This window comes from Neopsephotus bourkii, unplaced genomic scaffold (assembly GCF_033783945.1).
Source record: "Neopsephotus bourkii isolate Nb327-2 ecotype Australia unplaced genomic scaffold, CSIRO-AGI_Nbou_v1 NB_457, whole genome shotgun sequence".
NCBI classification, from domain to species: domain Eukaryota; kingdom Metazoa; phylum Chordata; class Aves; order Psittaciformes; family Psittacidae; genus Neopsephotus; species Neopsephotus bourkii.
Window position 1 is genome coordinate 1,072,415 of NW_026900959.1, and position 27,686 is coordinate 1,100,100.

General features: G+C 46.0%; 1 protein-coding gene across 2 annotated transcripts in view; it reads right to left on the bottom strand.

Annotated features, from left to right (window-relative positions):
* Positions 1–8,145: 8,145 nt before the first annotated feature.
* Positions 8,146–27,686, bottom strand: part of DPYSL2 (dihydropyrimidinase like 2) — a 49,638-nt gene continuing 30,097 nt past the window's right edge. For both annotated transcript variants that reach the window (XM_061349720.1, XM_061349721.1), the window contains 11 exons: positions 26,934–27,098; positions 26,722–26,783; positions 25,566–25,646; positions 24,644–24,712; positions 20,392–20,512; positions 16,902–17,058; positions 16,598–16,739; positions 16,191–16,361; positions 13,271–13,450; positions 11,702–11,867; positions 8,146–10,977 (listed from right to left, as the gene is read on the bottom strand). In XM_061349720.1, the coding sequence (XP_061205704.1) occupies positions 10,886–10,977; positions 11,702–11,867; positions 13,271–13,450; positions 16,191–16,361; positions 16,598–16,739; positions 16,902–17,058; positions 20,392–20,512; positions 24,644–24,712; positions 25,566–25,646; positions 26,722–26,783; positions 26,934–27,098 (1,406 nt within the window). In that variant the 3' untranslated portion in view covers positions 8,146–10,885. The remainder of the gene's footprint in view (positions 10,978–11,701; positions 11,868–13,270; positions 13,451–16,190; positions 16,362–16,597; positions 16,740–16,901; positions 17,059–20,391; positions 20,513–24,643; positions 24,713–25,565; positions 25,647–26,721; positions 26,784–26,933; positions 27,099–27,686) is intronic.

The following is a 27,686-nucleotide window of genomic DNA, read 5'->3' on the forward strand; positions in this document are numbered from 1 at the left end:
AAGGAGATGCTGGCTAAGTTGTTTGTGCAATAATGTGAATGCCAAAGTATCTTCTTTGCACTCCTGGGAATGGAGTACAAAGGAAAACCTGATGGGTCCTCTGGGCACTTTAAAATCAGTGCATGCAAAGCAATGCACAACAGAGGAATGGTCCAAAGCCAGATGTGTGATTGCAACATGGGATGAACTGAAAAGCATCTCCTGCAAGAGCTTCCAGAAGACCCTCTGCCACATCATGTTGTTTCCCCTCTAGTTTGGTAGCCACAGCTTGGCATGTTTCTTAAAGCACCTACATTGATGCTAATGATAGCTTACCTCCCATCTGGATTCGGTCCTGAGGAAGGCACAGCATTCCCTGGGTATCAACTACAGTTTTATCTTCTGATCCATGCAGCTGCCATGAGGAACACATACTCCCTTGCCTGGGTGAGTCATTGCTGTCCACTACAGCAGGTACTGTGGAGATGAGTGAAATCTGGAAGAGGGAAAGTGATGGTTTTAGCAGGGAAAAGATCCATACTCGCTCATAGGGATGTCTCTCTGTCTGTCTGCACTGCCCAACAGAAAAAAACAAACTGTTCAGAATACTTTGAGCTGACTTGTTCTAGCTGAAGTTCCCAGCACGATTGTTGAGCCAGAGCTGGAGAGAGGGGGGAGATGCTGTAAACCAGAATCTGATCTCAATTGCCAGCCCATAAAATCCATTCTAATCCTTTCCATGCCAAGGATGATTTGTACCTTATAATCTCAGACCCAAACCCAGCATGGATATGCCCGTGGAAGGTGTTCCTGCCTGTGGCGGGGGTTGGCACTGCATGAGCTTTAACGTCCCTTCCAACACAAATCGCTCCATGATTCTATGAATTAGTTTTAAAGGACAGTTGCCTGCATAGATGCTTTTATAGTCCCAAATATGCAGCCTCAGCAGGGTATCTTCTAGAAAACACTGATGGTCTTTCATCTCCAACTATTGCCTTCATGAAATGGTAAAGAGACTCAGTATTTCTGCAGTATCACTCATGATAACATGAATTACCCTGCTGGGAGCTATGGTTGCCCTGTAATGGCCAGGGCACGGCATAGCCCATTATCTGCAATTTAATTGGGTTGGACCTTTGATTTGTGTGTTTATCCAGGTGTCTCGGAACTGCTTCAGACCTATGCCCAAACAATAAGAACACAATGAAGCTGGCAAGGCAGCCCTCCAGGGACAGCACTCCTGACCTTGGCAGGCTGTGCACTGCTGGAGGGTGGTAATGACAGCACAACACTGACAGCATCTGCTGCTTCCAAACGCAGCGCATCAACTTGTGCTGAGACCAGACAAATAACTCAATATTTACACAGATTTCAACAGTAAAAGAATGTTGTTATTATGCCTTAAAAGCTTTTGGAGGATGAGATCCAAGATGGCACAGCAGGGCTATGGAACAGCCCCAAATTCTGTTTCTTTGTGGTGAACATATCAAAATGAGGCACTCACTTTGTGAGCAGATACTGACCCCTTTATAACACCAAAGCTCCCAGGAGCCCTCCATCCTCAGGCTGCTGAGTGTGCCTTTGACCTTGTGGCTCTGTGAGGCTGCAGGAGATGAGGCCAAGGAGCCAGGGTTAGGCTTGGCTTAGGAGTCAGCCCTAAGTGCTATAGCAGCTGCTTTACCTGTGCTCTGCAGCCCAGCACTAGCCTGGGATCAGTAGATGGACTCAGCTCCTGGTTCTGCCCCAGGATTCCTGCATAACCTGGGATGTGTCACAGCATCTCCCTGAGCCTCTGTTCTCCAGCTTTAAAATGGGGAGTGTCATAGGCTGTAACACACCTCCTTTATCTATCTTTGGTATTAATGCTCTGCACAGTTGTGTTTGCCACAGATAATGCAGAGCCCCAGTTTTGGCTGGATCCTCCACCACCACCACTGTGTCATAGCCATAACAGCATGAATTCATAATGAGCAAGTTGTGGCTCTTCTCCTACACAAAATCTGTGCTAGATGGTGATGTATGAGAGACCTTTGGCATCTGCCATGCAGCTGCTGTTGTACAGACTTAAAGAGACAAAAAAACTACTGAAGTGTTTCAATCAACAGCCAAAGCCATGGGAAGCAACCCAGCAGCCAGGACACCCCTCTTTACTTGGCTCTGCAGGGGAGAGGGTTGGTGATATCTGGGGCAAGGCACTCTGTGGTTGCCATTCCTATGGGTCCTCAGGTGCAAGTTCCTCATGGCAGGGAGGACTCTTTCTGAGTATAGACTTCACACTGGGCAAATGGGACAGTGGTTCTCAAAGTGCAGCCATCACAGTAACTAAGCCCAGCAGCCTCCCTCTCTCTCTGAGAAGCTGAAGAGGTTCATTGCAGCCCTGCCCTGCTCATCAGCTGTGTTTGTCCCCTGGCTTTGCTTTCCCCATCCCTCTCCACTAGAATTTTAATCAGCAGCTAAACAGAAGGTGCCATTTCCATAGCTACGGAAGAGGCATCGACAGCGAGAGGTGATGGAGAGGCTTTTACCCAGATGCAGTCATCATTAACATTCACCATCATAACCTCGCCTGCAAGCACAGCCCTACTATGGCAGCAAGATGCTTGGGCTGTAAATCCTTGCCCAGGCTCATCTTTCATCACAGGGAACAATACCTTCTGGGGTCACGTTTCTAATCTGCCTATGAATCATCTTTATACATGGCAATGATTACATATAATCAGAGATCACTTTAAACCACTGGCTACACCAGTGGTTCCCTCAGCTTAGGCATGGGTGGACAATAGTAAGTGTCCTTTCTGAGGTGTGATTCGTACACACAGACACACAGTGTCCACCATCTGCATCCTGCTCCCTCCATTGGACTGGTTTATGCCTCTTGAAACAACACTGTTTAACAAAAACAGCCTGTATTTCTGGTTGCCCCACTGAGTATTCTGGGATGCTGGGTAGGACCCTGCCCCTCCACTGTTACAGTGCAGCTTGTGTTTTCCTGGTCTTAAACCTGCAGAGCTCCAGCCTTGTCTATTTAGGTATTTCTAGCCAAGCTTCCCACACAGCAGCGCAGGGTGAGGAACCGGATGAGTGAAACTGCATTTAAACGTGAGGGAGGGAACGTGGGTAGGAGAAAATAACCCTTCAAGTAATTTATGAGGCACATTTATTGCTGTTATTTATAGCTCTCTCTGGGGGATTCGCATTGTTCTCCACCATCTGACATTATTTGGCAGTTGAGCAGTGCCTGCAAAACAAAAATACCCTAAACCCCCTAAAAAAACCCTCATCCAATGCCACATTTTTGATTAATACTCTTGAAAGCTCATAGTGTCAGCAAGTCCTCACACTGTCCCCTCTCTCCTCTAATGACTTCTGGCTTAAAGGTACAAGGGCTTGATTAAAACTCTCATCATAGTAAATCAATGGTAGCTCAGGGAAAAGAGGTCCTTTCCCTCCCTCCTTCAGAGAAAGTTTCCTCACTTGTGCTTCTCTGGCACTTGATTTTGCATGCATGCAAAACCACTAAATCAATGCCATCAGTAAAGCACTCACTGGGGGTGCTTAGTCCTCACCATGGCAAGCTGAAAGCATGCTTTTTTATTCATGTGCCTTCGATGTTATTTTTGGAGAGATTAATGAGTTCAGGTGCAGTAAAAATAGTGTATTGCAAACAAATTCCTCCTTAGCATACTGGAAGGATAAAGAGTGACATCTGCATGAACACAGCCTCAGCAATACCCACAAATGAGGCTAAGCAATGGCACCATTGCTGTGGCTGTTTGGGACTGCGGATGTCTTGAGTGACCTTGACTGGTAGGAGCTGTTAATCCTAGCATTTACCTTGGCTGAGGCAGGAGGCACATCTGGAGAGGAACAGGAGAAACCTTCCAGCCCCAGTCATGTCTCTACATGGGTACAATATGTGGATCTAATTATATGAGTAAGGTTTGCAGGAGGCTGGAAAGTTGGAGGCTGGTTCCCCCAAGCCTCCATGCTAGCAGAGTCAGGAAGGCCTCATTTCCTTGCCTGGTATCCTATGAGAGACAGAGGTTTTTCACTGTTCCTTCAAATAGAAAACCTCAGGAGGCTTCAAGCTGACTCTTGGTCACAGGGCAGCCCCCTGAGCCTCTGTAGGGTCTTTCCTGCACTTAATCAGTGTGACTGCTGTGAGTTTCCTAAAGGAAAGGACAAAATTCAAGTGGCTTAAAGCAAAAATGTGGGATGGTATTTCAGGACAGAACTGGTCCAGAGCCCAGGAAACCTTGGTCCTATCACCAGACAAGCTTTCGAGAGGGTAGGAGAGCAAAGGGGAGCAAACCACAGGGTCTTCTGTAGAGATTCGGCCAACCCACAGCTAATTTAGGTCTCGGCATTGAAAAGTCCAGTGGGGCTGAGTCCTCTGGAGCTTCACATTTCTCCCTAAGAGATACCATGAAACAGCCCAGGAAGGCAGGCCACGTGAAACCTCATGATGTGCCTGCTCTTTATAGTATCACACAAAGCAAGCTGTTCCTAGGACCTGCCAGAATTTGGAGCCAGGACCCTGAGTGTAGCTGATGAGCTCTGACATTTGAATGTCACAGTCCCAGTCCAACCTCCAGCTGCGGTTTGACCTGGCGACTGGCTTCCCCTCCCTGTCCCAGAAACACAACGCTCCACCAAGGTGACATCCACCTCCAAACCTCTCTACCTTTGTCTATGTTTGCCTTTGTCCTAGAGGAGGAAGAAGCTGCAAAGACATGCATAAATAGAAGAGGACCTTTTCCTGCTTTGTTGATGTCATTAAGGGAGAGTGATGCAGTTTTCATCATGCTTTGACTACCTTGTCACCAAAACCTTGCAAGAACCTGTAGAAGAAGCCTGTGGGATGAACTAGATAAGCTTTAAGGTCACTTCCAACCCAACCCATTCTAGGATTCTAGGACTCTGAAGGGGCTATGGGAAAACCACTTGTAAAACTATGGCTTTGCTGTGGAATTTTGTGTGTGAATTCAAAAATGCAGTGAAAAACAGATGAATCCTTACACTTACAGTCAGTTTTGACTGGAAAAAAAAGAGTCTATGTCAGTTGTGTATGAACCAGCAACCTATCTAATGCAGGATAAAGCAAGATGTGGCATGTTTCGGTGTTGGAAAGTGTAACAGATACAGAAATGCCAAGGCCTGTGTACTTTGGATTTAAGTAGGTACACATCTGTTTGTGCAGGAAGTAATGTGAACAGGAGGGAGAAACAGCCCCAAAAACCAAACAGAAATGGAGCTTAAACACGTGTATCTGGTGCCCCCCTGTGGAAACGAGCAGTTATTTTCTAGGTTAGAGAGGAAAAGTCATTGGAGGGGTTTGTACTTCACTTTACTATTTTCTCAATGAGACATAAGTGGGAAAACTAATATGATATATATATAACAATTGTTCATTCTTTCCCTCTTTTCCCCCTTCCACCAACAGCTTCTTATGCAGGGAATGGCTGCACAAAGCCAAAAACTTCATTGACCACAGGGGCAGGAAATGGCACAGAAGGAAGAGCAGCATTTCAGAAAACCCCTGCCATTGATTGAAATCTTCCTTACCTCTGTTCGTGGTCACCAGACTTCTGTGAAGAAAAGCCAAAATCTGTTTTAAAAAAGAACATTTAAGTGTTTTTTTTTCTCTGTGATTAGATTGATAGATGATGCTTATGGCTTGCTCTGTATTTCACTATAGAAGGGTGTGTTCTTAGGCTTAAACTATAACAGAATATGCTCAGATGATTCATACCTTTTTAACATTGAAATACTACCCAATATATTCATATAATAGAGAGGATTTATGTGTACGTCATCTTTCTGTCACAGTAATCATAAGCCCTTTGCATGTCCTACATTTATTACATCCTACATCACTCTTTAGATGATCCATGTACCTCCAGGGAGTTCTGTCATCTTCATTTCTGCATGTCCTGCTGCCACCTCATGGCAGTGAGCTCAACCTTCACCTTCCCTGCTAAAATCGGGGGGAAACTGGTCCCGAAGCTGTCATCCATATACAGCAAGAAGCTAAAAGCACCAAATGCTTTAATTTTTAGTCATAAACATCTTGGGAAATTTAGATTAATTAAAATTAGCATTAGTTGGTAGGATTTTTGTCCTGCACAAGCAATCTGGAGTATCTCAGGGGCATGATACCACGTTCCCAGCCCATGAGAAGTGCCAGTTATGGTAACCCACAGCAAAGGTTACCCAGCAGTGCAATGTTTTGAAGTGCAAAGCAACCAGGTCCCTACTGCCAAGGAGCCTGGGGGGTATGCACTCAGACACCCTCAAATTACTGTGATGTATTCAGCTGCAAAACCCACTGGATTTAACTGGTAGAACAGTGCAAATTAACCCTGTCTGCTGCAGAACCAGTTGGGTAGGAGAGAGGCATACATATATATGTTTTTATACAAATATACAATGTAGATATAGCTATGAATGAGACCTAGGTCAGAGAAGCCTTGGCTTTGAAAATGCTGCACTAGGTCTCAGCACACACTGAAGCAGGATAGCTGATGCAAGGACCAGTGACAAGTATTGCTCCCAACATCCTGCCACTAAGGAATAAATCAGCTCTGATAACCCACCTCTCCTCAGGAGCTGACAGCCAATGTTCCAGGTCACTGAGCCAAATTCATTGTCTACTTTCTTTCTTCTCCTTTTAGTCACTAATTTTGCATCAATGTTAGGATCAGATGGATCTACATTGAGTTTTACACTTGTGGCTGCAGACCAGTCCATGGGATGCCTGCAGAGAACCAAATCAGCACATACTTTAGGAGCCACGAACCAGGCCTCACTGCTGCCAGTATAAGGAATTAACTGGATTAATGTGTTGACAAAATACAGCTACACCTGTGCTCTACTGCAGCAGCAAACCGGCACTGCATCACTGACCTGAGTATCTTCCTGAGATTCCTCACTGCTTGGCTCCTCAGTACAGACTAGGTTTAGATCTGGCTGTTGATGACTTCTTCCTGACCTCAAAAGCTTCTCTACGCTTCAGTTGATACTTTTTGGCCTGTTCCAACATGGATCAGGTTCACTGAGTCCCTGGAATTTATTTCCTGGGGAAGAGGAGTCATCCTTTCCAACTGAGGAGCTGGAGGAAGAAATAATGATAAAACAAAAACAAATGGAGGCTCTGCAGACATGTGTTAACTAAATGCCAGGGCTTTAGGCTGAATGGATCTTTCACTGGGATATTATTGTTGGGACAAGCTAATAAATCTTATTCACAGCTTCCCACCAACCCTGTGCTTTGAGATTTCATTGTATATACACTAATATCTAATTTAAGCTGCCAATAGCCAAGTAACTGCACATGTGGTGACAAAGTGAGGATCCCCACATTAACCTTCAGTCTTTTTATTAGTGGATGACCATCGCCCCTCCTCAACAGGTAAAAGGAAACCCTCTTAACACTTCCCACTGGATAGGGATACCAGGTTTAAAGTTAATTGCATTTCCCAGAGTACTTCAACACTTGGTTTTGTTCAGATGAGGAACAAGAGCGAAGCATCACTGCAAAGCGCTTTGCAAACTCCAGCTGTGCTTGGATTTGGGGGAAGACCACCGAGAGGGTGGATGTAGGGATGCAACAACCAACAGTCTGAGCTGCTGGGAGTGATGCTGGCTCTTTCTAAGCCCTCCCACAATCTGCTGCCATCTCACAGCATCCCTGCAACACAGTAAAACCCAACCACCACCAGTTTTCACTGGCACTATTCCAGCCAGCTCTAACACTCCCAATACAGTTATCTGTGTGTGGCTTCTATTTACAGCTGTACTTTCTCTCCCCTCCTCCATCACTTTTAGGAGGGTCCAAGCAGAAACACATTGGAGGGCTGAGGGTTATGCCAATACTTTTAGCTTCACTTGCTGGCATTTCATCAGTGATCTTTGCAATGCAGAGGCAAATGTCTCTGCTTTGCCAAACACAGTTTTAAACAGACAACTGCCCTGAGGCTCCCTTTTCTCTAAAGGAAATTACACTGTAGACCACTGGTTCCTCTTTACCATCTTCCAAGGAACTCTGGGACCTTATCTTCACCTTTGCTGCTGTACATGTCACTCCTACACAGGACCATTCACAGCTCAGTCAAGGTACACAGTTACACAGAACACGTATCGCCTTGAGACACAGATGCACCTAAGTGAAACAACAACATTTTGTCTTTATTAGGAGTTCCCATGGTAATATAACACAGAGTTCTTAAGGAATAAAACACAAGACTTGGGGTTGGGGTGCTTTGTTTTTTTTTTTTTTTGCCATTGAGACAATGGTCAAATACCAGTACTTCTTTTTGTCTACACACATCAGCTTTAGCACTTACAGCTCCTCCACTCATGGTTCACAATCACAAATCCAAGGGTTAAATCCAGCTAGTATTAAATCCTACTTTTTCTTTACTTTTAGAGCTTCAAGTCACTGCGGTTAATTACTTAAGTCATCATCTTTTCTTTTTCTTTAAGCATTTACATATGACATTCATTAAACAGACACAAAGCAGACGAGCTCTCACAGGAAAAAACATGCTTAACACAGCCTGCAAAATATCTTTTTTTTGTGATTTTTTTTCCTCTTTTTGAAGAACAAATTCAAACTAAAAACTCATCATGAGGCAGTGAAGGAAAACCAAAACCAAGGAAGACTTAAGTGAATACTGAAGAGCCGCAAGTGTTTCGCAGAATTCAAACGGATCTCTGCAATCCTTTTCCTCCCCAACTTGTTCCAATTTGATTTTAACATACAGGTGAAAACTACAGTGAAATAGCTGCAATATATATTACGTTCATGGATTACTTTAACAAACAAAGTGCAAACTCTTTTATGCAAAACTAAAAGACCCAGGAGTGAAACCTAAATGCAAAATGCATGGATGAATATGGCGATGGTTTTCCTAACTTTCGTGTTCAAAGGGGCCTGAAGGAATTAGGTGCTGAAGCTGGGAGGGTTTGGGTACCTAAATAGCTTCCAGATCCTTTGCAAATCCCAGCATTGATACTTCAAAACAACAAATTTGGTACTTGTTTCTTAAAAGCCTTCATATACATAGTTTTTTCCCTAAAAGAACCTGTAAACACCATTTAAGAAAATACAACTATGGAAAAACAAGGTCAGTGTACGTGGCCAAGTACAGACAGAAGAGAAAGCAGAAGATGCAGCCAAGTGCCAGGGCAGACAGACAGTGGAGGTAATGCTGTGGTAGCTGTGGGTGGAAAAGCTCTCTGTGCTGAGACAGGCCAAGTCCTTGGGACTGCTGAGCCCTCCAGCTAAGTTTAAGAGGGAATCTAACGGTGCAGATTTATTCTCCATGTCCTGAAAATAATAAGCCTCCAATACTAGGGCTAAAAGACCTTCAATCCCAGAAGATAATGAGATGCCAGATCGTGCTGACTGCCTCACAAACTGGGGCTCCTAAATTCACTTAATTCACTCATGGCCTCTGGTTTCTCAGATCCAAGGCAGCAGGCATCTGAGGCAGGGTGGGGAACCACCAGGCCTTCTCATGAGTATTTGCACAAAGGCAGATTCCTAAAGGAATGAGCGACTGTGAAATTCGTACCATGTACGAGAGATTCTCAGCTGCTGTTGACCCACTGAGACTCCCAGTTACAACAGCTGGGCATCTGGACTCGAACGGAATTGCCACAGATGCTTGGGCACACACTCAATGGACTGGGTTTGAATAACCACTCGTCAATGGCCAGGAAGGGGGAATGTGGCTGCTACAGAAACCTTGCAAGCAACATGTTGCTCTTTGCCCATGCTTATTGATTTCCATCTATCTCCAGGAACAGAAGACAAACTAACTGCTAAAAGCTTCTCAACAGACCCCATCCTAGTTCCTCAGCTGGTGTCCAGCCCCTCTGCACCAGCTCAAGACCTAGTACACTAAAGTGAAGATCATAGCTTATGAACCTGCTCTGCGCCCTCCTGTTGCAGCTAAGTGGCAAGCGTTGGCTGGAATGATGCAACCTAGGAATACCTGAAGTACCAGGGTGGCAGTGACACTGGTGGGAGTCTGTAACTTGAATGAGGTTCAGGAAGGACCGGGAAGAACAGGGGAATCCCCAGTTCTTAGATAAGGCTTCGTAAACACAATGAAACAAACATATTAAAAACACACACACAAACATAAAAAACAACCCAAATGTTTCCTCGAGGACCTGATTTGCAGCAAAATCCAGAAGGAAAAAAAAGAAAGAGAAGAAAAATAAACCAAGAGAACCAAAGTCCCCAAGGATTCTAGCTCACCCGATGGCTGGGTGCGATGTACTCTGTCAGTTCCTAGTGCTGGGTCCTGCTTCTCTCTCGGCAGCAGACAGCAACCTCAAAGGTGGTGGTGGGGAATGGTTACAGACAGGCTGGGATTCGTGTCCCTCCGTGTTTGCCTAGCTATTCTGCTGGAACACAGAACCCTACAGAATATCCAGTTTAACACCCTTAAACTACTCTTCTGCTTGACATTAAAAAAAATAAAATAAAATAAAAAAATGCTTTAACATTTATTATTGATTTATTCCTTTTTTTTTTTTCTTGTGTGTGTCTTAAAGGCAGCTCCCGGGAAATTCACTTTATCCTTCCTTTATTAAAAGAAAGATGCTGAATGGGACAGAGGCCACGTATCTCAAACATCCTCTTTTACATTTACTTTTGCATGTCAGAGGTGTCAAAAGAGGGTTTATTCCTTTAAACGTGTAGGGGCTGAAGGGGGAAGTGAGAGGGGTTGGTGAAGATGAGGAGGGAATCTGAGGGGACTGAAACAGGCGCCTTACTTCAGGCCCCCTCACTGGTTGCCCGCAGTAACCGTCACAGGCTCTAAAAGAATCAAGAAGGGTGTCGAGGTGCCCCCGGCCCCGGTGCGCTGTGCGGGCGCAGAGGGCTCGCTCCTTAGCCCAAGCTGGTGATGTTGGCACGGCCACCCGGCGGTGCCACGATGCGCTGGGTCGTGCGGCGTGGGATGTTGTCATCGATCTGTGCCCCTGCGGCAGAGAGAAGCAACGTCAGGTTCTGCCCCCCAGGCCACTGAGAGCTTGAAAGGAGTGAGCTGCACACCAAGGAACAGCACTTTGCTGCGCTGGAAGCCACCAAGACCTCTTAGGCCAGGCTCCAACTGTGTCCTTCCTTTGGAGTAAAAGCCCTTACTGGCCTTCAGTGCCTTCACTGATCTCATTCATGTAGAACAGTATCCTAAAGGTAGGTGCCAGGATGGTGCCAGACTCTTTCCAGTGGCGCCCAGCGACAGGACAAGGAGCAATGGCCATAAACTAAACCACAAGAAGTCTCACCTCAACATGAGGAAGAGCTCCTTCACATTGATAATGGCTCTGCTGAACTTCATGCCATCTGCCCAGCTCAGAATGCTATGGGGTACTCAGCATTCATGCCACAGCATGAAAATAAGGAGGACTTTATGACAGAGCTCCTATACTGCTCTTCTTCCTTCCCAAACCTAAGTGTTCAAGGCCAGGGGACAGGGCTTGGGAGCAACCTGCTCTAGTGGAAGGTGTCCCTGCCCATGGCAGGGGGTTGGAACTTGATGAGCTTTAAGGTCCCTTCCAACCCAAACCATTCTAGGATTCTACAATAAAAGGATCACCTCCAAGCTAAAACCACCCCCCAGTCTCTCTCATTGCCTTCCAGAATTAACGCAGAGTATGGATGCATTTCAAAGCAATACATATCTTAGCCCTGTAAAAGTCGTACCAGACAAGCTGAATCCAGACTGGTGCAGGTTCCTCACAGGTGGGGCCTGCTGTTTGGCAGGAGATGTCTTGGCTGAAGATGCTGGTGTGACGGTCTTCGGTGTCACTGACACTTCGCAGACAGGTCCATCGTAGAGGCCTCGAGGCACCCCCCGCAGCTCAGCCAGCTGCAAAACACAGGGTCAAAGCAGAACTAAACAGCTGGCCAGATGTTGTTATGACACAGACACACACGTCAAGATTTGTCTTTGGTAAGAGGATTTGACAGAGAACATCATCTCCTCCGTGCTGATCCTCGGGCAGCAGCATGGGTAAAAGGAAAGGTGCTCTGGAGTCCTGTGGCTCCAGCTAGTTGTTAACTGGTGTGAGCAGCCTAAAGAGAGCCAGTCTGTCCCCTGCTCAGCAAGTTCTGTCCTTTCATGACCTCAACCTACCTGCTGTTGTATTAAAGGCTCCTGACAACTCTAAAACACAACTTACTCCCAAAAAGCATAACAATGCTGAGACAGAGGCAGGCCTTCAGAAAGGAGCCAGGCCACCTTGACAACACTGGCCAGGGAGCTTTAGATTGGGTTAAATGCAATTATTCCAGTTGAGATGCTGCCCAATTGGATTTATAGGTCAGACACATATTTCTGTGGGAGACCAGAACACAACAGAACCCACACATCTGTTCTCTGCAGAGCTAAGTTATCTGAGGTTGTAATTTGGATAACTTGCCATTTCTTCAACAGAACAATTCAGGGAAGAGCACTTGCAAGGAATGCGAAGATCACCTATGGCCAGAGGAACTAACACAGCTCTGCTTTCGTCCAAGAGAGGGTAACACTTCAAACATCAAAAGACTTTTCTCCCCAGAAATCTGACTTCATCCAGAAATAACCTTCTTCAGTTCTCAGCAACCAAGCTACAGCTGAGTTCAGTGACATCTCCTCTGCCAGTTTTTACCAAGTAAAGGCATCTCAAAAGGCAGTTTCTGTTCTGAATGGGTGTATTTTACAAAAACACTTTCCCATCTATTTTAGCCTCTTAAAAATAGACTATTCTAAGTTTTAATCAGGCAGTAGGCTGTGCCTGTGACTCAGCAGTCACCAGACAAGAGCATCTGATCCTATCTGACTGAAGGGAAAGCAGAATAACGTATCTGTAACAATAAATTAGAATCCTCAATTGTTGCTGAAAGGTTTGGTAGATAAATGCCATCAGTAACTTCTCTTGGTACTTCTGTGACGGAGGAAGCCTGATGGGCTATTTGCAGACTGACTCGTGTTCAAACTGGACAGTTCCTAACACATGCTCTCTCGCGGTGTCCCAGACAGAGAAGATTTAAAAAGAGCAGAAAAATACAATTTGCAGAAAACCCAAGCTCAAGCCAAAGCATATTCCTGCAATGACTGAAGTGAATAGCAAAAATGAAAGAGGAATGAGATAAATATGGCCCCTATCCAGGGAACATTTTCTGTTGCAAAAGTGTGTGCCTGTGAGCCAGGGGACAGCATCTGTTTTCCACCCACTTTAACTCAGGAGTTGCAGCGAGAGAACAAATGTGCATCCAACCATTTACACTCACCCTGCTCCTCGCTTTGATGCGCTTGTAAACGAAGTCAGGGAATGGTTTCCTGGGGATATACCGCCCAGATCCCTCGGTGACATGGAGATTCCCATCCTCCAGCACAATCTTCCCCTGGCTGATAACCACCAGGGGAGACCCACGGCATTCCATGCCTTCGAAGATATTGTACTCCAGAGACTAGAACAAAAAGACAACATGAGGCAAATGTATTCATGCCAGCAAAGCCTGCTGTGCTTGAATTAACAGTCACCAGTCCTGCTAATGGCCAAAATGTGAAGGACAGATAGAAGCAAACTCAATAGCATTTACCTGAGCTGTGGGTGCTGTGGTTTAACAGAAAGGCTGGTCCTTGTTATCAGTCTACATTGATTAAGGATTCACTCATGCACAATTTCCATTTCAACAAGATTCATGAATAGGAAATACAGCTTCAAATGAGAGTGTCTCAAAGCCTACCTCTTTAAATGCATCTAGGCACTTATCTCTTCTGAATTGATGGGGATTTTGGAATCAAATCAAGTTTTATCTAAGTTTCATACTAAAAATAATCATTTTGAAAAGCTGTATTTCATACCAGTGTTTTGGTTGATGGGTCAGGGACCATCAGGACAATCTTGTTTTACTCTAATGGGATTGCACATCCCCAGTTAACAGGATTGGAAACATTACACCAAGTTCCAAAGGAATCACTGGTAAATGGTCCCACCCATGAAGCCTCCTGGATTGAGATGCATTACAACCACGTTAATTGTGGACTGTTACTCTAGTGACCATCTCAGAGGCAAATCCAGGCCTTTTTTACTGAGTTAATGATGGAGTCTGCTCTTGGAGTGTGTTGTAAGTATGGGGAGGGGTGACTGCAGATTTACAGTTAGCTAGAATGGTGGTTAAACCGATGTTGAACTGGGTCCAGACTGCAAAACGTTGTGGCAAAGGAGGAGGCTTGGTCAGAAGGTTATATATGAGGCTGGTGCCAAGAACAACAGTATCTTCCTCTCTAGCTCCTAATGCTCCCTTGCCAGGCAGTGGCAAGAGCAGTGTGAATTCTTGGAAAATATCTGTATGTTGCTGTAGCATTTAAAAAAGGAACAATCATCTGATGCCACATAATCACTACGTTTCCTTGTGTTGCAGCAACCGCTCTGCCTGGCTTTCAAAGGGGCTTTTGTTTTATACTTGACCAAAGTAGGATGCCTTGACTCTAAAGGCATCACTTGTACCCATTTCTCCTCTAACACAAGGCACACGTGCAGTGTGAGACACGAAAAAATACCCCAGCAGGTGTTACACCAGGTATAACACATGATACAATGATGGGGGAAGAGGTTAGAGCTGGATGTGGAAGGTAAAAAGATGCTATTTCCTAGACAGCCCTTCAAGCCCTAACCAAACCACTTGGAAAATGAGAGCTCTTCATCCTCCATAGTCTTGGCACAATTGAAAATGCAGCCTTTGGCAATAGCTCATTGAGTGCTGAGGCCCCTTACATGGTGCAAGAGATTCAGGGGGATCTGCAGTCCTTAGTGTATAAAGTATTCCTGAATGGCTGTTCTACTGTGGAGATGGTTCTCCTTCAATCTAGCCCAGATCTAGGGCAAAACCTGGTTATACTGGAGCTTATCCACAAAAACTGAAGTCTGTGAGTTATGTGTTAGCAAACTTGAAGACTCTATTTCATTTCCTAATCTGTTCAATGGCAATGACTTTCAAATACTCCAACCAGTCAGCTACTTTCATCTCTTTCTGAGCCATTCATAAGCACAAACCCAGGTTCAGACCACTAAATTTGGTCTGGGCTCCCTCCTCTAATCCATTCTTCTCCAAACTGGAGGTGTGATGAGTCAAGAAGCACCTCTAAGGTGACTGAAGTGACCAGACTTCTGAATCTGGATGCCTCTGCCAGAGGTCTAAGCATAGGCAGGATAAATCCAGGCCATCTGTGACCAATTCTGACACCAAATAAAGTCACAGGGAAGTGAACCAAACCTTTAAAAACGTTTCTTTGTGCCTGCTCCCAGGGATCCAAGTGTGGAAGGAAATTTTGCTCCTTCAGCTCCAGAGTGAATGAAAGCATTCATGGAAAAAAGGAGGGTTTTTCCAGGGAAACATTCCATAGGTTCATCGCCAGCAGTGAAACAAATCGCCAACAAATGCAAACAGTGGCTGCTTTCTCCAAGACAGTGCTCGAATGTCACAGGGAGACTCCAACCAGCCCTGTGCACTGAGACCGTGCTGCAGCTTCCCACAGGGCGGGACAGCTTTTCTGCTGTAGGAGCTGGGTGTAAGATACAGGACACACAGCTGTGGGACACAAGCAAACAGTGCCTCTAACAGTGCCACCACAAAGCCACACAAGAAACAAGGGGAAGATCTGGTCAGTCTGGATTCTGCCTTGTGCCTCCCTGTGCCAACTAACATTGGGATGATAGGAAGTAAAATTGTGTGGATGTGCTGGATCATGGTGCAAATCCACTCAGACTCAATGATCCGGATCAGATCTCCCAGGAAGGTGCCCACAAGCTGACAAGCTTTGCTGAGCCAAACTAGAAAAGGGGCAGCTCACATTCCCACTGCTAGCCAGCCAGGTCATAAATGGCACATCATGATAAGAGCTCTTTTGATACTTTAAAGAGCTTTCTGTGTGCTCAGATCCAAGCATCCAAAGCTCAGAAAGAGCAGACAATCTCTTTGCTCTGAGGGGAATCTCTGGGTATTCATGTGACTTCAGACTGGGACTCAAATCATCGACCCTTCTGCTCACACAACTGAGCCCCGCTGGGTTTAAGATGAGGGAGGGCTTGAGGCATCGAGAAAACAAAGCCCTGAGTTGTCATGAGCCCTAGTTCTTGGCAGCACAGTCTGTCACTGAAGAGGAGGAAATAAGCAGCAGAGCTCACATAGTAGAAAATATCCTTACTATGTTATGAGTCTTGGCAGAGATTGTCTTGACACTGTCGGGATCCCAGATAACCAGATCAGCATCCGAGCCCACTGCAATACGGCCCTTCCGTGGGTACAGGTTAAAGATTTTAGCTGCATTTGTGCTGGTCACAGCAACAAACTGGTTCTCATCCATCTTGCCAGTCACCTGGACAAAGACAAAAGGAGTCACTGCATTAGCCATGTGGGGACCACTCCAAAAAGCAAGTAACTCACCACACAACAGATTACAAATTATCGTTACAGGGGCAAAAACCCTGAGCAGAAGGACCATAACAAACATCTGGGGTGAGATAACAATACACTTATGTGTATTCACATAAGTGAATTCTTTCAGTTCTAAATGTCTAGTTGCAGACTAAGTCTATGACACATGTGACATACCACAGCCTTATCCCAGATGATGGACATCCTCTCTTCAGTTCCATTGGTTCCTTCAGGGATCAGGGTGAAGTTGTCCTTCCCAACAGCTTTCTGAGCAGTGTTGAAGGTGCAGTGGGCACTGCCAGTAACTTGGAGGTCTCCACTGGAGAAGACAATGACAGGGATTTAAGACATGTTATTGTCACAGGTTTACTCCTGAAGGTAAAACAGCTTTTTGCTTGCCAGCAACAGCAGCTATCATTTTTATTACCCACTTGCCTCACGATGAAGCACACATTGTGTGAACACAAACAGCTCTACTCACCAGGACAGTAGTGAGTTGAGAAAATCAGGAGTGGTTGGGTCAGGACTCAGTGGTGGGGAAGTAACAAAAGCTGCTGCCTTAGCCCAGTTCTTGCTCCAGTAATGAGATCCATCAGTACCCAAGCTGGCTGTAATGGGCTCTCCATACACCACAGTGCCTACAGGACAAGGAATACAGACAAAGCCACTGTGAGCACTGTGCATCTCCAGCCTGGCTTCCAGGCATAAAGCACGCCTCTGAAAAAGGACAAGTTGGGTAAGTTATGCCACCACCACACGCTGCAGGGTTTCTTGGTACTTCCTCGAGTATGTGACCACAGAGACATACATTTGGGTTGAATTCAGCGATGACAGATGATCAGACATGATTAAACTCCTAGGTTGTTCAATGCTCCTCAGAAACTGTGGTATGTTACTGAGGGGCCGTTCTCACAAGCATCTAGAGAGCTCTATAGACACATTGAGCATTTTCCAAAAATCAGTCCCTCAGACTAAGTATCCAAACAACTAAATACCTGAGTTAATGATAAATACACCATTACTGCTAAGAGCTGGGAGCAACAAAACATGCACAGTGCCTTCACACAACTGCAGAGGTTGGCACTGGTGAACTGTGCTTGACACGGTGACTGCAAAGAACCATTGTACTGTACCCTGAGCCAAGAACCTTGTGAAAGAAGCTAAAGGGAACTGTAAGTGTGAGGGGATCCAGCCTGATCTACAAGGGATGTGGAAGAAAAAGAATGAAAGAAGTACTTTTATACATGTGTATGCTTTAAAGCTGTAACAAGGCTGGGTTTCTTGGAGCAAGCTCTGTGCGCAGATCAGGAAAGACAAAACTAACAGGGAAGCTTCCTGCCTACAGAGAAAACTCATCAGAGAGGAAGCATCAAGGAAACTGAGTGATTCCCCCAAGGGTACTTGGTGTATCCGTGGCTATTCATTAGGAAATGAAATTGGATCTTCTGGCTCCCTGTCCAGTGCACTAACCACCAGTGCATCCTTCCTCTTCATTAACATTTTTGGAACCACATGAAGGAACAGCCACGATACTCTGCAAGCTGGAATTCACCAGCGACATCTGCACACCAAGCAGATGCAAGATGCTGCAACTTCAAAAGCGGTGCAAGCTGGCAGCCTCACAGACCTGCTCACCAAATGCAACCTTCCTGAAATCTCCAAGTGCCCATCCATCTGGCTCTTGGTCCAGGCACTTCACGTGTTTGTACCTGCGAAACACTTGGATAGTTAAAACACTAACCCTGAATACTTCAGTCAGAACAGACTGGTACAGATAACCCCAGAACTGGTCAGCAGGGTCTTACCTTACCATACAGAGTGAAAAAATACGACCTTTCTTTCACCATATTGCCTGAGCTACTCTTAGGTCTCTAGGCTCTCGAGCTAGCTGTGAAAGAGCACATTAGCTAAGGCAGAATGATGCATTAACTGGCTTCATGCTGCTTCCAGGACCACACTGGAACAGAAGGTGCAGGAACAGCCTTTGTCCGAGGGGATCCACCAGCAGAGGAAGAGGATGTCTGACATCACTTGCCACAAATAGGGTTACAAAATCAGAACAAGGCAAAGCACACGCTGGCTATTAATGGGAAGCCTGTTGTGGGCCAATACACTGGGAAGATTGTTCTGCAGGGAGCGATGTTTTGAGCTCCCAGATCTGCCAGTGGCAGTCTGTAGGGAACCTCCTCCATACGAATGCCACTGGGAACATCTGGCTTTAAATAATGTTCGTTCCTTTCCACTTAGCAAGTCAATTCTGTTTTGTTTTCGCCTTGGGTAGTCTTCAGTTATGTTTCCTCTGTTGCTTGGGAGGGCAAAGTCAGTGTGTGTGGCCCTCCTGGGTTACCCAGTTGGGTGACTGCACAGCATTTAAATTGAATTATTTAAGTAAAAGGAACAGAGAATGGTATGCCATTGATATCCCAAATTCTCCTTATAAGGAGAAAACACAGTCTGAATGAAAACTGTCTGTTGTCGTTCACTCAGGAGATGAAGTGAGTTCTGTGGATCATTCATCTGGGATCATTCTGTGGTAACATCCACCCAAGTCAGGTTGTGTTTCACGGCTTCTGCAATGTAAGTGTATGGTGTCTTATCCCAATGCCCCTCTCTACTTGCCAGCTAGTGGTTTCAGGGGACGAGCAAACAGCAAGGTGGTCCTGTTGATGATCCATCCCTATGGTGCATGTCTCTCCAGTGCATTACCTAGAAAAGGAAGGGATGCTTCCCTGACTTGCAGGATTGAGTTGCACAACGACATCAAGCTGTTTTCTGGGTAATGCAACAGGCAGCCACTTTGCTGTGTCAACACATCTTCTCATTTCATCATGATCCCCACTAATGGAGCTGGGAGAGAAAGGTTTATCCCAAACAGCTTGAGCTGCTTTCATGTCAAGAACAGAAAGAGATGCCTTGGAAATCAGTCACCCTCATCAACTCTGAACTCATTCAACAAGAATCATGGGACCAAAATACTTCTGAGCCGATACACAAACACAAATGTGTTTGTGTGGTAGGAAATAAGCTCTTCTCGCACCAAACACCCAGATGGAAAGTGATGTCATTTGTATATCCATTCAGGCTTATTCAGACTGCATAAAATTAAATCCAATCCTTCAGAGGGAAGGGGGAAAATCACCCCTCCTGCTTACTCACCCACTCAGAGCTGCTTTAAATAGAAATGAAGGGGTTAGTCACAGAATAAAGCAGGGAGACAGGCACTCACTGGGCTCTATAACCTTTGTTCCTTGGGGGCAACACAGCAGGGGGTCAGGACCCTGGAGAAGGTACTGCATCACTCAGAGAAGCAAGCTCCCTCACAGACATCAGTCAGAGAGAAGAGCCACAAGGCAGCAGCATCCAAGTCTTGCAAACTGCAGCATCCTCAGGCAGAGTTATCAGAGGTGACTGCAGTTCCCAGCCTAACTCAGAGTACTGTGCTGTGAATTACAGCACGTGAGGAGTATCTATCTCACAGGCAAGAAGCGCAGTGAACAGCTGGAATCAGTAACCTCTTTGGTTACCACGACACTACTCCAGCTGAATCCAGCAGGGCTTGTGAGTCAAGACCTCCATCAGGAGTTTTGGAATCACTTCTGATCCCAGGAAGCAGCTCAAAAGACCACAGCAGCTGGAAGGAAGACACAGCTTGCAGCCTCTAGGGGGATTCATTAAATGGAGCCAGCATGGAACTACTCTGTGATAACGAAGGCACATGGCTCAATGTGGTAGGATGAGTGTGAAGAGAGAAGTTCTAGGCTGAACAGAAGAAACAGCTCCTGGCACTAATACAACCACTGAATACACATCTGTAGGAGATGAGACAGAACCAGTTGCTCGAGACTGTTAAAACAGAGCCTGGACGATAACACTGGAAAAAGAAACCTTTCCTGTAGGGATGAAGCTGATGTTGGCAAGGAGTTGAACTGCATGAGCTAATAGGGCGCTTCCATCCAAGGGAAATAACTTACCCTTTTTCCTGGCTTGAGCAATGACATCAGCAGCACTTTTGCTCATCACCTTGGTGATATAAAGGGGGCAGTTGGTTTGGTTGGCGATGGTTATTGCCCGGTTCACAGCCTCTGCTTCCACCTGAGAAACCAAGTCAGCAGCAAGTTAGTACCATCCCACATGTTTGCATACCCCAGTCACCTTCCAAGGGTCCCAGCCTCTGCTTTCATGGGAAAACAGGGTGTGCAGGGCTGGGATGAGAGACTTTCCTCTCTCCTTTTCCACCTCTCCAATTCTGAGACAGTGTAACCACGACAATCACAATGACATCAAGCTGTAGTCCTCTCTCATTACTACCTTTTCTCCCAGGCTGTTGCAAGCAGACTTAAGTCCTAAGGTAACACTCCAGGTGCTCAAGGTCAAAATGATTAAGCCCCTTCTTTAGCCTAGACAAAAATAAGCAACTAACTGTTGACTCAACGGAACTGTTCATGCTCCAGCCCACACGGAAAAGGGATACTGTGCCACATACTCTGGTAAGCCACGTTTGCAAACAAGCCTCCTAAATTGTACCCTGCACTACAATAACTGGCTTGGGATCTGACAAGAGTGTGAACCACCCCATAAATCAAGTACTTTTTCTTGCATGTGTAAAGAGATAACCTCAGTGAGGCTGAGGGTCACTTTATAACTACAGCCTCAGAATGAACGTCATCGCTCTGCAGGCTTTTATGGATCACACATCCTCATCAAAGCAGGCCAGATGACAGATGTAACAGCAGGGTAATGCTCACAGTGCCTACTGCTATGGAGAACTGAGCCTGCAATACCACTGACGTTTTCCAGGTGAACAACAGAGGAACTTAAACCCAGACAATCAGACTCCTGATTCCCAAACGCAAGAGGCTCCTGTCACCATGCCAGAGCTGGTGACTAACCCTCCCCAGGCTGGGTGATGGACACAAGGGCACATTTTTTAGCCCAGCTGCCCAATGCAAATGGAAAAGGCTGCAAGGAAGGGTGTTTCTTCCAGGCCATTTGATTCAAGTATGCCCCAGCCAGCAGCACTTGCAGGGAAGACAGAGGCTGAAAGGAAAAGCCAAGAAAAGCATTCTTGTCCCTCCTGAGAGACAAGGACAGAACTCAGACAGACCAATGCTTCCAGGCAATGGCATCTGTTTGCAAACTGCCCATTTAATGCCAGCCTGTGCACAGCTCTGTCACTGTTTCCATCCTGTGCCTTAATTTCCCCACTTGTAAAGCAGGGGTGAAACAACACACACCTCCAGCCTTGTGACCAAAAGACATCTGAGCAATTGATAGGCAGGAGAGACATTTTCTACACAGAATAGGACAAGGCTGCTGAATTTATGCCTTGTGCCCAAATGCTATGGTGACAGGCACATAACAATAACCCAAGGACTAGTCCAAAGGGGAATGTTTGCAATTACCAGTATGCAGCAGAAGCCCTAGCACAGCAGTTCTCTTGGAAAAAAGAGACAGACATTTCCTGGAGCACTGGGACTGCTTGTGCTTCCAGCGTTTTTGTGGCTGAAATAAAAACAAGGAATGATGGATGGCTCCGAAAAGTCATCACAGAATGATCTGAGCTATGAGGGGAGAGCTTTCCACAAACTGATGGGTGATGCTGACCTGAGAGAGTGGGGTCTGAATTAAGGCTCCCTTTGCTGGCTGGAATAATGTGCTGAATCCTGTCACCTTGGCTCAACACAGGTTACTGAGGTGAGCAAGCCAAGCCCATGAGTCAGCAGTGAAACTTAAGCCTTAATTCAACCTGAGAATTCAGAAGATGTGAATGATCCAAGACACAAACACACATGGCCAGACCCTGAGTGCTTCATTGACCTCAGTCTCACTGCATTGAGTGGGAGGTTGGATTTAAATACTCTAGACTTGCTCAACAACTCCTGCTAGTTTGCTGTAGGTGCAGGTCTGAAATAAGTGGCCCTTCAGTGCAGTGACAACCATCACAAAGTCCTTAGGACAGGCTTTACACTCCATAAAGGGCAGCATGAAAAGCCAATTCTAGCGTTAACAGCACCTTGGAGGAACACCAAGCAACATCCACTCCTACTGCCCCATCTCTGGCAGTGCTCAAGGCCATAATGGACAGGGTTTGGAGCAACAGGTCTAGTGTGAGGTGCCCCTGTTGCTCATGGCACGGGGCTTCAACTGGAAGACCTTTAAGGTCTGTACCAACCTGAAGCATTCTATGGTTCCATTGGGAGACAACAGGAATTATGGGTCTGCTGCCTCCCTCAGAATCTGGCCTTTATCAGCAGCCAGCTCAAAGGGAGTTGTATGGTTTTAATAGTTGCTTCCGCAGTGGAGGAGGAGGGAGGGAACCAGCTGACATCGCTTCCTGCCCTGTTCCCTAGGACTTTCAAGGAGGAGAATTTTGGAGCAAATGGTTCCACTCGGGGCAGACAGCACAGCTGAGTTCAGCTGCACAGAGCCTGCCCAGAGACACTGGAAGAGGCTTTACTGATCCCCAGCTGAGGCAGCCACGTGTCCTCAGGCAGCCTTCCTTGCTGCACTGAGAAAGAACACATTTCTGCACAGATGTAACGACCCAACCGAGCTAGGGAACCACCTCAAAGCTCCCACTCCACTAAGGATGAGCTTTGAAGTAGCCAGACGAGACCTGGCTAGTTTGATGGCCAGACACTTTAAGGTAAGAAGCAGCCTTCCTTTGAAGTTAATGGAAGTTTAGGGGTGCTCCACAGATGAGCCCCAAGTGTCATGTCAGCATCTGTTCCCACTCTCCTGATGCAAGCCAACAAGTATGTATGAAACAATAACGCAGAGCTGGGTGGAAAGCTCAGTGCAAGTGTTTGCTCCCAACTTCAGGAAGCAAAACCTCCCAGTTCCTGGAGCCAAGCATAAATTGCTGTGAGGATTCACACACTGCCCAAGTTGAGCTGTTTTTTCTGCGTGAAGGAACTGAGTGATTTATATCCCTCCTGAAATGTCTCTGGATGCTGCTTGTCTGAACCAAGGGGAGGAAACAGAGAGGGAGCATGAGGGGCACGTGTGGATGATCTCACACACCCAGCTTCCAGCTGCCACATCTGGCAGTCAGCAAAGCCCCAGTATCTCTGGGGGGACAAGAAGAACAGCTTCTACGTAGCAGATGGACTTCACAAACCCAGAATGCCATGACGAGATGTCTAGCTTAGAGATACTGAAAGACTAGATAAAAAGATTGCAGTGGGAACCCACATGAAAACCAGGTTTTAGGTTCTTTCTTATTCTTGAGATTTACTTTAAAGACTTAGAGGGAGTGCTTGGGGTGCCTGACCCTTGAGAAATCAATGGGGAAGTATGAAGGATAACTATATTTAAGTGCTGGGCCAAGACATGAGAAGGTCCCTTCCAACCCAAATCATTCTATGGTTCTGAGTTAGCTACCCTCTCTGGTACATACTTCCTGTGCCTTCAGCAAACCACTGAGTCCCTTGGTGTAAAAAAAAATCCATGAGCAAAATGCTCATTAAACAACCAAACCTGGCAACAGTCAATGGCAAAATGCTGCCTACATAAAACCAAAATCAGATGCCTTTAGTCATGCCAAACTCAACTGAAAGTGATGGGAAACTACAAGAGCTCCAGGGTCTAGCTCCATAAAGACCAACATCATCAATGAGAACATGCAGTTGCTCAGGGACTCCATCTTAAAGTGTTCCTGTGCAGCATCTGAATCAAGGAATTGGTGATTCAGGAAGACTGTGCTTTACCTGTGCTTCAGGTTCAACATCTTCTGCATCTCCAGTTTGCAGGATTCCAGTTTGAGCTATCAAAGGACTGAACTGAAGATGTGCTAAGCACCAACAGCTTTCTGTGTCTCAACTGCTTATCATGGGCTCCGTGGTTGAAACCTCACTTGAGATACCTGATGCATGAGCAGTCTTTACAGACTATCTCAGGTCACCAACAGAAAGAGAAAAGCCTTTCCAGGGAGTGAATCAGATCTTAGGCTGGATGAACTACTCCCTGGGGACATCCCCTTCTCCAGTACTGAGAGGGCTCCTCAGTTCCTCATAAATACCCTCAGTAGTTAGTCTTCAGAAGGGACTAATTACTAGTTAGTCCTTAGAAGTGTCTTTGCCTCTTCCTTTACCCCATGAAGCAATGTTTACAGCCAGGATAAAATCATGTTTCCAGCCACATTCATCCCAATGTGAAGTATTTGATGGCAATGCAGAAATGTTATCAACTGGGTGAGTAAATGCAACACAGTAAAGTCCTCACCTCCTCAGGTCTGCTCAACACATGCCCTTCAGGACCTGTGATTCCCAGTTCCAGGATCCTTTGCTGCTCCTAAGAGAGAGAGAACAAAAAAAGATTTAAAGCAACCTGCATTTCTTCTTGCAGCAAACACAGCTGTTTGAAAGAGGTACAAGTGAGATCCTAGGCATCTGTGCTAGCTAATAATCACATGAGGCTTTACATAAGGGCCTTACAACCAGAGTCCTGTCCAACTTCCCTTGCTGAGAATAACCAGAGCTCACAAAACCCTTGCTGATTTGTTCACAGGAAGTCAGAGAAACCTTTTATTTTGATTTGCCTGACCCTGGGTTCAGAGCCCCTCAACTTCCACTGCTCATTTGTGTCTGCAAATAATCCCCAAGACACAGCAAGACAGTATCTCATGAGAAATACCATCCTGCAACTGCAGGCAACGGGGCTCAAAGACTCCGGTGGGCTCTTCCCCAGTCAGACAATGAAACATAATGTATAAAAAGAGCTAAAGATCCGATTAAATCCAAATACACTATTGACATTTCCTCTTTGCTGCTGTTTAAAGGATCAACAGATCCCAACCATCATCATCTTGGGCACTGTATGAAGCTATTTCTCTTCCTACACCCCCTGGTCTTAGTTTCTGTAGAACATTTTATTGCACACAGTGACATTCACAGCCAGACACCATCTTTCACTTATGGGGAGAAAGGTAGAGGTGGCCAAATCCACCACTGCCACAAAAACCTGCTTTATCAGTAGCAATGAAGGGGGTAAGATTTGATGCCCCGCTCTGCTTCCATCCTTGATCCACCTATGTCACGCTTTTAAAAGTCGTGATGATTTTCTGTTTGCAAAGAAGGAATGAAGAGTTGCAATCCCTCCTCCCAGCTTTTTGAAGTTAATAATCCACAGAACAAACATCCCATACCTCAGCAATGATGTCACCGTTCTCAGCATGCACTTGAGCCGTCGCGCCAATATCCCGGATCACACTCAGGACCTCATATATCTGGAGGAGAGAAAACACACATTACAATACACCCCGAGTGTACACCCAGGTACACACCTATTATAAACACTCCAGACTCCTTCAGCACACTGAATTCTGATGATTGGAAAAGAGAAAGAGAAGCATTAAGAAATGCAAGATGGGGTTTTCTGGATAGGTATGGTCCATTTTCCTCCTATAACTGAATTTCTCAACCCATAGAGTTGGATGCTACTGATATACAGCAAACACACACTATTTATAAAGGCAGGTTTGGTATATGGGACACACCAGAGGAAGAAACAGTGAATGCACATGCCTACAGCTGGAGGGGTTTTAAGAGCTCACAGGGTTGTACCTTTTCCATGCCTTCACTGACTTCCATGGAGAACCTGTACCCACTCCTCTCACTGCTGGGACAGGAGCAGTGATTTCCCACCCTGAGAGGGCTCAGGTTGAGTAACCCACAACAGAGGCTGGCTCCGCTAATGGCCACTCATTAAAATGCTTACCAGTCATTAGAGATAACTGTCACCCACCACTGCCTTCTCCACTGTTCCAGACTCCCAGGCATTCCTCTCCTCCCACATTTAGAAATGTGAACTGCCCATCTACACAATTAAATGCACCCAAACGTATCCACCAGAACAGCCAACAGCAATTCCTTCTTACGCACCCACAATTCTAACACTAAGGCCAGAAACCAACTTCTGGACCAGGATCAGTTTGAGCTGATAAACACATAGGGTAGTTATTCCAGAGACATCCCTGTCCTGCCCTGTGCCTAGGCATAAAGCAGCAATTTATAAAACTGCCACTGCTTCCACACCAAAGGAGCTGGAATAAAACCTCCTATCTCTCCCAGTGAGGGTTTTGCCATTGCTTTCAGGGTTTGCTGTTGGTTGGGGTATTTTCTATTAAGAAAACAACCTTCCAACCAGAGCTCTGGGCAGTGCTGCAAATCTCAGGCACTGTTACACATACAAAGACTGAAGCCAGAAGAGAACATCAGATCCCAGTGTACTGAAACTAAACCCTTATATAAAGCAGTGCCCAGCCTGCAGTGACAGAAGCATGCCAACATTAAGCCTCCTACCTGAGAATCAGTCAGCTGAAAGCGATCTTTGAAAGCCATGTACACCAAGAAGGAGTTCACACCTGGGAGAAAGAGAGCAAATTGCAGGCACAGATAAAGCAACATAAACCACACTGCCTGGCATACAGAGAAGACATCCCCCCTCAATCAGCCAGCCACCAAGCAGAAATGATGGGTAAGCAAATAACTTAACTTTCAATAACTGAACGTACCATGATCTTTAACCAGAGCTTCCATCTCCTCCTGCACACCTTTATGCCACTCGGTGATGTCCACATGCAGAGAGTAGTCGCAGCAGGATTTGCTGTCTGCCCATTCTCGCCACTGGTCAAATGCAGTCAGCAAACTGGTCCCTGGCTCGGGAACCACATGATCAACTGGGAAAGACAACCAAAGCACTGGTTAATGGCTGGTGCAGCAGCTTTCCTGGATATCCAAGACACAGAGCATGCTATGCAGAGGCTGCTGTGAAATGAAGACATCCCCTTGCCCTTAAAATATCTGAGTTTGCAAGACTTGGTTTCTGAAGTCCCACACCTGAGAGTGCAGCCACGAAACTGATGACGGAGCAGAAGCTGAAGGAAATAGTTCCATTACCAAAGCCTGTTCACTGCAATTGCTTGTGAATGGAGCAAATGGAACTCCCTCCTAACAGCAGCAAACACAAACCGCTGCAGAGAGCTCTATGAACACCTCTCCCCTGCTTGGAGACAAGTGAACAGTGATCCAGACAAAATCTCCTGTGAGCACCAGTCAGCAGTTTTCAGTAATCAGCATCTCACGTCCGAGCAGTTCCTTTGTACTGTTGGACCTGATAGAAAAGGTGTCCAAACTGTGAAGATGCTGGCACATACCCAGTGTCAACCAAGATCTCTACATGGATTGGAGCTACTTTGTGCTATGCATCCCAGGCAAGAACACCTTCCACAAACAGCGTACAAGTGAGGACTGGAAGAAGCAGGACC